General features: G+C 34.4%; 1 protein-coding gene across 3 annotated transcripts; it reads right to left on the bottom strand.

Annotated features, from left to right (window-relative positions):
* Positions 1-625: 625 nt before the first annotated feature.
* Positions 626-11,348, bottom strand: LOC137628776 (uncharacterized). Of its 3 annotated transcripts, none has more exons than XM_068359984.1 (9): positions 11,225-11,348; positions 8,659-8,773; positions 8,359-8,496; positions 7,591-7,845; positions 6,434-6,556; positions 5,941-6,021; positions 5,094-5,246; positions 3,834-3,968; positions 626-1,237 (listed from the first exon to the last, which is right to left on the bottom strand). In XM_068359984.1, the coding sequence occupies exons 2-9, from the start codon at positions 8,753-8,755 to the stop codon at positions 1,131-1,133; spliced, it is 1,089 nt and encodes a 362-aa protein (XP_068216085.1). In that variant the 5' UTR covers positions 8,756-8,773; positions 11,225-11,348; the 3' UTR covers positions 626-1,130. The 3 variants fall into 3 exon arrangements, with proteins under 3 accessions (XP_068216085.1, XP_068216086.1, XP_068216084.1); XM_068359985.1 differs by having other exon boundaries at positions 8,659-8,860; positions 11,225-11,337; XM_068359983.1 differs by lacking the exon at positions 11,225-11,348 and adding an exon at positions 10,198-10,266.
* Between the last annotated feature and the right edge of the window lie 36 nt (positions 11,349-11,384).

Genomic DNA, 11,384 nt, shown 5'->3' with positions numbered 1-11,384 from the left:
TGTTCGTTATGTAATGTAAAACCAAACAAGACGGAAACTCGTCTGAGATACTGTGGCCTTGTAATAAGGGAGAAGACAGACCTTGCTAATACTACTGATTTTGACCTCCGCCAACGAAGTTGGAAGGAGGTTATGTTTTACCTCTTGTTTGTGTGTGTGTTTGTTTGTGAACAGCTTCCTGGCCACAATTTTAATCGTAGAGGGATGAAACATGCAGGGATTAACTATGATATAAAAAACTGGAAATGATTAAATTTTGGAAGGTCAAGGCCAAAGGTAAAGGTCACAGTCAAGCAAAATGTCCAATTCATGAAATCAGCCATAAGTTTGGACATCGTTGTCACAGAAACTTGAAACTTGGTTTATATTTGAGTGTATGAAAATCCACGCCAATTAATGCAGGTTAAGGTCAAAGGTCAAGGTCGAGCAAAAGGTCGAGAAATAAGCTGCCACGGCGGAGGTCTGCACTCTACTGAGTGCCCCTCGAGTTTTGTTGTGTTTTCGCAATGATTCACTTATTTCATTTTTTACGTCCCTTCGTAGGAAAACATATTAAACGCCACTTAGGTTGAGAAAAATAAAGCATGATATATTTCTGTAAGGAATGACTGAAGTCAAATGAGAATAACACGGTTTCAACGTTTATTCAAAGCGAAAGGGAAAAAGTAACAGTTGATAACATAAAATAAACTTTAGAATCCTTGACCACACTCGGAAGCTGAATCTATATCATTATTATTATTATTATTATTATTATTATTATTATTATTATTAGCTAAGCTACAATCTAACTGAAAATGCAGGGTGTTATAAGCCCAAGAGCTCCAACATGGAAAGTAGCCCAGTGAGGAAAGGAAATAAGGAAAAACTACAAGAGAAGTTTAAGAACAATAATAACATTAAAATAAATCTATTATATATAAACCATAAAAACTTGAAAATAACAAGATAGAATAGTATGCCCGAGTGTACCCTCAAGCAAGAGATCTCTACCCCAAGACAGTGGAAGGTCGTGGTACAGTGGCCATTGCACTACCCTAGTCTAGAGAACAATAGTTTGATTTTGGAGTGACCCATTCCGAGTATATTAAAATGCCCTTGTTCAAACTGATTGATTGAACAAGTGAACATCAGCAATCTGCAGTTTGGCGGTAATGGAGACTGAAGCCAAGATTCATGGAATCACCTTCTTCGTTGTCGTCTGTTCTGACGTGGAGGACGAACGGTGACGATGTGCCTGTAAGTAAAATAATTGGATCTTTTATGTCTTTTATCTGTGACGCAGTTCCAGTAGGCCCTGCTGCTTCCTCCGGTGACTTAGATGACCGCGGAGGTAGCAGCAGTAGGGGAGTCAGCATTATGAAGCTTCATCTGTGGTGGATAAGGGGGAGAGTGGGCTGTGGCAACCTAGCAGTACCAGCTGAACTCGGTTGAGTCCCTGATTAGGCTGAAGGAACATAGAGAGTAGAGGTCCCCTTTTTGTTTTGTTTCATTGTTGGTGTCGGCTACCCCCCAAAATTGGGGGAAGTGCCTTGGTATATGGATGGATGGATCTGTATATTAAGATTATTGGATAGGTCATTGATGGAAAATGACACCTATTTAAATCTGTCTGTTGTTAAGTGTTGAACGATGTGCCTATTAGCTGGTTTTCTGCCAGAATTTGATGGATATTTTCGATTTTCACAAACGATGCAAAGACTGGGCTCTTATTATCATTGTTTTTGTTTTTGTTGTTGTTGTTGTTGTTATCAAATAGGGTACCACGGTCCACATTATTATTATTATTATTATTATTATTATTATTATTATTAGCTAAGCTACAACCCTGGTTGGAAGATTAGGATGTTATAAGCCCAATGACTCCAGCATGGAAAATTATCCCAGTGAAGAAAGGAAATAAGGAAATATACAAACTATAGGGAAATAATTAACAATCAGAATTAAATATTTTAAGAAATGTAACAGCATTAAAACAGATCTTCCATATATAAACTATAAAAAGAGGCTTATGAAAGCGTGTTTAACATAAAAACATTTCCTGCAAGTTTGAACTTTTGAAATTTTTGCTATTCAACTACCTGATTAGGAAGATCATTCCACAACTTGGTCACAGCTGGAATAAAATTTCTAGAATACTGTGTAGTATTGAGCTTCATGATGTAGAAGGCCTGACTATTAGAATTAACTGCATATCTAGTATTACGAACAGGGAGGTACTGTACGGGAAGATCTGAATGTAAAGGATGGTCAGAGTTATGAAAAATCTTATGCAACATGTATAACGAACTAATTGAACGGCGGTGCCAAAGATTAAAAATCTACATCAGGAATAAGAAATTTTATAGACTGTAAGTTCTTGTCCAACAAATTAAGATGAGAATCAGCAGCTGAAGACCAGACAGGAGAACAATACTCATAACAAGGTGGAATGAAAGCATTAAAACACTTCTTAAGAATAGATTGATAACCAAAAATCTTACAAGACTTTCTCAATAAGCCAATTTTTTGTGCAATTAAAGAAGACACAGACCTAATGTGTTTCCCAAAAGCAAATTTGCTTCCGAGAATCACACCTAAAATTTCAAAAGAGTCAGACAGAGTTAAAGAAACATTATCAATGTTGAGATTCGAATGTTGAGGAGCAACTGTCCTTGATCTACTTTAAGTTTTGTTAGGATTCAACTTCATACCCCATAATTTGCCCCATGCACTAATTTTAGCTAGATCTCTATTAAGCAATTCACTAACCCCAGATCTACATTCAGGCGATGGAATTGATGCAAAGAGAGTAGCTTCATCTGCATATGCAACAAGAATGTTTTCTAGGCCAAACCACATATCTTGTATATAGTATGAAACATAATGGGCCAAGAATACTACCCTGAGGAACACCAGATATCACATTAACATACTCATCATAATACCAGTCAACAGCAACTGTTTGTGATCTATTACATAAAATTTCAATAATGATGCTAAGAAAAGATCCACCCACTCTCAACTGTTTGACTCTAAAAACAAGGGCCTCATGATTAACACGGTCAAAGACAGCTCTAAAATCAAGCTCAATCATACGAACTTCGTGACTTCAATTGTAAGAAGGGCATCACATGCTCCAAGGCCTTTACGAAAGCCAAATAGCAAACTAGAGAACAGATGATCACCTTCAGCAAACCTATTAAGACGTTTTGTCAAAAGACGTTCAAAAACTTTAAATAACATGAGAGTTATGAAAATTGGGCAGTAATACAAGCAACTAGTCTAAATGTATAGAGTTATAACTTTGAGTGCAGGCTATCAAAGACTGGAATACTACCAATGCTGATAAAATACTATAGAACAATAGGTTTCTTAAATACAAAAGTCCATGTATAAGTACAAGGGTCAGTCGATTTCAAACAACAAAGAATATTAACTAAGAATGAAAGTAAAGATCATAGACAACAGTACTAAAAGGCTTTACAGAGTCCTTGGTACTAACACTACAAATATTAATTACATGTGGAAGGGAGGGTACTAAAGTCGCCGCAGAGATTCCAGGCAAAATAAGCCCCACCCCTTAGTTAAGGCATCGTAGCCAATCATATTGTCTCCCGCATTAACAGCGATCACAACACATCCCCTTAAAGTGATGATAAGTTTGTATAGTTTTAAATCTAAAAGGGGATATATTGTGACCGCTGCTAACGTGGGAGACAATGTGATTGGCTATGACATCATCGGGGGTGGGGCTTATTTCGCCCGGAATCTTTACAGCGACTCAAGTCAAGAGTATTAAGCACAATGCATGGTTCACTGCTAAAGCAAAAAAAGTTAAAAACAAAACCTACTTGTCACACTCAGAGGAAATCCCAGACCACAAAATCTATCGTTTTGCTCAGGTTGGAAGAATTCTGAAAAGCCTCCTGGTATAATCACATAGTCAGACGTACAAGCGTCTCCGGTTGAACAAGCATCAGGCGTACCTAAATGATGAAAAAGAAATTAGAATCACAAGGGATGTATATTAAATGCTGGTATACAAGCAATATATGTAAGTATGTAACAAAGGAATTTTTAAACCATAAATGTTGATTTTGATTTATATTAAAATCAATGTAATTTTTATAGTCAACTCTCTCCAGAATGGTTGGATCTATGTAGGCTCCGTCATCGCCATGCGCAAAATACCATATAATTTCATAACTATATTTTTATCATTTTCTGGAAGAGAATGATTACATGAATAATGTAAATGAATAAAATGTAATTGTATTTTTATAGTAGAAAATAGAAAACATTGGGGAGGATCTTAAATTCTTATGCATTTATACTAACCAGGGAAACCTGGGAATACAGAGTAATCTTATGTAAATAGTGAAGAAGATGGAAATATTTTCATCATAGATTTGCTGTATTTTTCAGAGGCGAGGATATCAAAGTTAAAATTTGTAATGATTTACAACTTTTCTATATATATATATATATATATATATATATATATATATATATATATATATATATATATATATATATATATATATATATATATATATATATATTTATATATATGTGATAAATTTTGCACATTTAGACGTGTTTTTCATATTCAAATAAGCCCTATATATTATTGATACATTAATGTCTGGATTCTCTTAACGACCTCGTGGCCAAATGGTTTAGTCACTGTCTATACAAGCTTGCCGACCAGGGTTCGATTCCTGGCCGGTCACAAGCTCTTGTCTTTGTGTGATTTCGCCTGGGGCTCTAATCCCGAGGTCGTTAAGAGAATCCAGACATCAATGTATCAAAAATATATATGGCTTATTTGAATATATATACTGTATATATGTATATATATATATATTTATATATATATATATATATATATATATATATATATATATATATATATATATATACAGATGTGTCTTTATTTTTATAGAAAAATTGTAAATCATTACAGATTTTAATTTTGATATCCTCGCCTCTGAAATATACAGCAAATCTATGATGAAAATATTTCAATCTTCTTCACTATTTACATAAGATTACTATGTATAGTACGTACATGCATCTGATAAATTTAGCTGGATAAATGTCTGACATACCTAAAAGATCAGGAAATAGTGCATCTACGGGCCCTGTGACGGTAAAGCTTAAGTGGGTAGTGTAGTCTCTCTCCCAAATGATCCCACAATACCCAGGCATTCTTTTCACGCAGACTCCATAGTTGTGGTTGGCGATCTGAGAAGTTGCAGTATCTGGTGAAAAAAAGATAATAAAATATTGTTAAGTGCTGTTAGAGTATGCTCAAAATTCTTTTTTTTTTCTTCATCTTCTCAATATTATTAGATAATAGTAGTGTACGCAATGATGGCTAAATATTTAGATAGATATGCACACACAAATTGTCAACTCTTCCCACCTCCTCCCATTTTCCTAACTACCACATGGCAGTTTGGACAATTTGTGGGGATTGGCGTTTCCAAGTGGGTGCCCCTTATTGTGAAAAGATACATATATATATATATATATATATATATATATATATATATATATATATATATATATATATATGTATATATATGTATATATATATATACATACATATATATATATATATATATATATATATATATGTATGTATATATATATATATATATATATATATATATATATATATATATATATATATATATATATATTATTTCACTCTTCCTTCGTGAGTATGAAGACCTACTACATCCCAAGACCTTTTACACCCTATCTATTGTTTTCCATTTTTTCCACATGGCCAAACCACCTTAAAACACACTGAACTACATGCAAGTTTTTTACTGCTTCTATGTATTTAATTTCACACAAAACACACATATTATATATATATATATATATATATATATATATATATATATATATATATATATATATATATATATATATGTAGAAGTTTACCTTTTAATGATTCAGGTAAGAAGTTGAAGCTCTTAACGTTCCCAACTGACTCAGTGTAGTACTGCAAACATCCACTAGGGGCTGTAAGTAAACATACGAGTGGTTAAAGAATACAAAACTTATAGTTTACATTTTACAGCTGGTACTATAGATTACACTCAGTGGTATTTTTAACGTCTCGCTGTCAAACTTCAAATAAAATTACTTATATTTCTCCTTGACAGATTCACGGCTAAAGTTTACCATGTAGGTTGTCATGTAATGTCAGCTTGTCGATTACCTTCGACTTCAATATTAATATTTAGAAGATATTGATCACTTCAAACATGAAATTCCCTAAAAGTAATGTTATATGAATGACTATAACTTTTTTATTTACAAAATTTTTACCCATACCAAAGATTAATACATCATTTCTCATGTTCCTAACTCTTCAGATCTTCCAGAACATCCTGTTGTGTTGGTTATTCAAAGTTAGTATATCTTTTCTTACCTAAATATCTGGAGTCACAGCCAATTTGTGTTGCCTGGATTCTCCATGAACGGCTACTAGATGGCAGCGCAGAGTCGATGACTATCTCCAGTGCCCCACCATCGGGGACAACTTCTACGTACACTGCGGGTAAGCAATTGTAACACTTGTCAAAAAATTAGGAAAAAAAAACCTGATCAATAGTTAACCTAAAGTAAGGTACAATTTAGGAGTAATGTCATGTGAGCTTAGAATTACAGACCATGGATATGTTGAACATAGGTTACTGGCCAATCATGAATGGCAGAGGCAAGGGACTGAGACCGTGCCTCAGAGACTGACAAAATATGATTAGCTCCCAAGCCAACTCTCGCTCCACCCAAGCTAGGACCAGGGAGGGCCGGGGAATGGCTGCTGATAACTCAGCAGGTAGATGTAAAGCCTCCCTCAAACTCTCCATCCTTAGTTCACAGAGATGGTGAGGTTACTGACACTACAAGAAACTATCGAGCTGGAGCGGTAGTTGAACCCCGGTCCTGTTATCGCCAGGCAAGGACATTTCCAGTAGGCCACCAAAACCATAGACTACATTTACTGATTGTAGATTAGCTTTATCTGATAGTTTGTATTACATGAAAATATGGTAGATAAATTTACTAAGTAAGCTAAAACCTTACTTAAGAAAGAGCGATGCTACAAGTCCAAGGGCTGTAAAAGAGAAAATAGCCCAGTGAGAGAAGGAAATAAAGAAACATATAATATATATGTGTATATATATATATATATATATATATATATATATATATATATATATATATATGTATATATATATATATAATATATTTATATATATAATATATATATGGTCTTGCTGGTGTGATTCAATCAATCAAATTATGGATTTAGTAAATGAACATTCGAGTAATATCATTCAGATTATGGAAGTACAGGATTAGTTGGCAACGTTAACATATTATGATTCAAAGATAGATCACATACATAACAGAATTACACATTTCATTGAGAAATCCAAGGATTATGTAGAAGCTATCACGTTAGCAACTAAAGGGAAACACTAAGAACATCCTAAATCCAGATCAAACTGATAGAAAGACAGCCGGATAAACAAAACTATCTACTTCCATTTACATCATTCGCAAAAAATAGTCATCGCTTACTATGCTGGCCATCATTATGGCCACACAAGATAGGGACGAAGGTGTCCATTTCGCCTGTCACGACCAAGAAGTCATCATTGCAGTGGCCATCCCAGTCCGGTTGGGAAAGATGGAGTTCCAGGAAGTCGAGGCGAATCTGGCAAATGTCGTCCTTCATCCTGTGGATGGTGAGCGAGCATTTGCCAATGTCGCCCTCACCAGGGTTCACGAAATACGTATTGTTGAAGGTTGTTGAATCACTGCAGCTCTTCTTGACTGATGTAGAAAGAAATGGAATTATTATTATTATTATTATTATTATTATTATTATTATTATTATTATTATTATTATTATTATTATTATTATTATTATTATTGTTGTTGTTGTTGTTGTTGTTGTTGTCGTTGTTGTTACTAGCTAAGCTACAACCACAGTTGGAAAAGCAGGATGCTATAAGCCCAAGGACTCCAACAAGGAAAAAATAGCCCATTGAGGGAAGAAAATAACGAGATAAACTACAAGAGAAGTAAGTAGCAATTAAAATAAAATAGTTTAAATAGAGTAACAACATTAAAATAGATCTTTCATATATAGCCTAAACTATGAAGAGAGACTTATGTCAGTCTGCTCAACATAAGAAAAAAAAAACATTCGCTACAAGTTTGAACTTTTGAAGCTCCACCGATTCAATTAAACATTAATATATTCTTCCTCTTCAGACCTTTATGCGAATTCCTCTTAAATTTCTTCTTAATTTTTTTGCATATACATAAAAAATAGATTTTTACCTATACAACAGGACCCCAATCCTTCCATGCAAGACCCGGAAACCACTCCTCCAATGAGGTCACACTCCTGCTGAAGCATGCAGCTACCGTACGGGAAGCTAGCATCCTCTGTCGGACATTGGTCATATAGACTATTCCCTGGAAATATTCAGAGATGATAAAGCTTCAGGTCACGGAAAATAAAGCTAATTGAATATAGAGATTAAATGAGAAATTAATATTAAGGGAACTTAACAACAGAAGCACTTCAACGCTGAGAAACAGATTTCTTAACCTAAAGATAGAGGTTGGTGTCCCTACCTAATTCATTTTGCAAGACAGTCTGGTCCTTGAATTCTCCGTCTGCAAAACATCCGCTGAGTAGTGCAGTTGCAATGAGAAACACAGAAAGGTCCATGTTGAAGCGGAACTGTTGCTGTTGTAATTAAAGTATGGAAGGGTTGAGTCACATCAGAATATATAAACACGATCTAGTTTTTTTTCATGTCTGTTTTATTTACGTCTGTAAGATGAATAATAAGATGGTACAGTTAGTCGCCGCTGATACATGATACATTATTATTATTGTTATTATTATCATTATTATTATTATTATTATCATTATTACTTACTTACTTACTTACTTACTTACAAATATACAACCTGAGTTGGAAAAGCAAGTTGCTATTAGCCCAAGGACTCCAACAGCGAAAATTGCCCAATGAGGAAAGGAAATGAAATAAAAATGTTTAAGAACAGTAACATTAAAATAAATCTTTCATATATAAACTATAAAAACTTGAAAAAAAAATACAAGAGGGAGAGAAATAAGGTAGAATAGTGTGTCTTCGTGTACCCTCAAGCAAGAGAACTCTACCCCAAGACAATGGAAGATCATGGTACAGAGGCTATGGCATTACCAAAGACTTGAGAACAATGGTTTGATTTTGGAGTGCCCTTCTAGAAGAGCTGCTTACCGTAGCTAGAGAGTCTCTTCAACCGTTAGAATGTATTGAGCAGAAATCTTATGTTAATTGTAGAAATTATGGAATATACATTGGAAATTTGAATTTATATTCATTATAAATATGAATTTATATTCATTAAAACATACAATTCATAATTATATTAGAATATAGCCTACTTATTTTCAGCTGACATATTGTTTTGAACAGTAATTTAAATTTACTCTAGATTAAAATTCTCACTCATAAGAACATATAATTTATATTTGTTATAATTTCTATTTCATGGCCAATTAAAAATCTCAAACTAGCATCGCATATAAAATCACCATTGATTTTAATTGGGATCTAATGAAATTATAAATTATATTCATTACAAATTTTAAATTATATAATTATTAAACTTTAAAGCATAACTCTTTTTAGATTTCTATTCATATTCATATGCAATTGTAATTACTTGTTGTTAAATGATTTAAAATGGAATTCAAATTCACAATCGTTATATATTTGAATTAGGCTATATAATTGATTTTAAATTCATTATTATTATTATTATTACTTGCTAATCTACAACCCTAGTTAGAAAAGCAGGATGCTATAAGCCCAGGTGCTCCAACAGGGAAAATAGCCTAGTGAGGAAAGGAAACAGGGAAAAAAAGAATATTTTAAGAAGAGTAACAACATTAGAATAAACATCTATTTAAACTATAAAAACTTAAGCAAAACAAGAGGAAAAGAAATAAGATAGAAAAGTGTGCCTGAATGTACCCTCAAGCAAGAGAACTCTACCCCAAGACAATGGAAGATCATGGTACAGAGGCTATGGCATTACCCAAGACTTGAGAACAATGGTTTGATTTTGGAGTGTCCTTCTCCTAGAAACGCTGCTTACCGTAGCTAAAGAGTCTCTTCTACCCTTACCAAGAGGAAAGTGGCCACTGAACATTTACAGTGCAGTAAGTCATTATTGTTATTGCAGTTGAGAGATTGGGGTCTATAAAGATTAAATTTCTTGGGAAAATCACAAGGTGTAATCTAATGGAACTCTGTATTTTTTTTTTCTTTTGTTTTTTTTGCTGCCTTATCAATATTTGTGTATTATAGGAATAATTATCTCTCTCTCTCTCTCTCTCTCTCTCTCTCTCTCTCTCTCTCTCTCTCTCTCTCTCTCTCTCTCTCTCTCTCTCTCTCTCTCTCTCTCTAAGTATTCATCTTGCATTCAATTATTCCGAAAACAATCACACTTCATTAAATAATATCATCTTTCTTTACACCCCTGCATGCAATTAAATATCCAAATTTTCCCACCGCATTTGCATATAATTAAATCCTTCCTTACTTCTTAACTAATTTCCATTTAATGAAATTCTTCTGTTCTTCCCAACACATTGTTTCTGGTGCATTTACAACCAATTAAATTCTTCCATTCTTCCCCAAAACATTTGCATCTAGTTCATTCCTACAGTTTTATTCTTGCTATTGTCTGCTTCTCTTTACCCAGTTAAACCTTACACATCCACATTCTACTAAATTCTTCCTTCTAATCTTCTCTACACATCTTTATCCAGTTTAGAGGTTTAAAGGCCGCTCATGAATGGCGGAGGCAAGGGACAGTGATATTCCCCTATCAAGCAGGACAATGCCCCTAGAGACTGACCATATTACATATGATCAGCGCCCAAACCCCCTTTCCAACCCAACCTAGGACCAGGGAGGGCCAGACAATTGACTGCTAATGACTCTCCCAAACTCCCCATCCTTAGCTCACAAGGATGGTGAGGTTGCAGAGACCAAAAGAACTAAGGTGTGTTTTTTTTTTTTTGAGCTGGACTCGAACCCCGATCCGGCAATCACCAGGCATGAGCGCCACCAACGGGCCACCACAAACCTAAATCCTAGAGTTCATTTTCAGTACTTACCAATATCCTCAAGCTCTGGATGCCAACAGATGTCTGCTTCGATTGCTCAACTAACTTCTTATAATGTACCTAGATAACTAGGCAATTCGAAATGCCTGCGAAAATTCCAAGAAATCAAAGGAACACACTCTCTCTCTCTCTCTCTCTCTCTCTCTCTCTC

This window comes from Palaemon carinicauda, chromosome 36, assembly GCF_036898095.1.
Source record: "Palaemon carinicauda isolate YSFRI2023 chromosome 36, ASM3689809v2, whole genome shotgun sequence".
Lineage (NCBI taxonomy): Eukaryota > Metazoa > Arthropoda > Malacostraca > Decapoda > Palaemonidae > Palaemon > Palaemon carinicauda.
The sequence above is the reverse complement of the archived record's forward strand: the minus strand, read 5'-3'. Positions and strand labels throughout refer to the sequence as shown.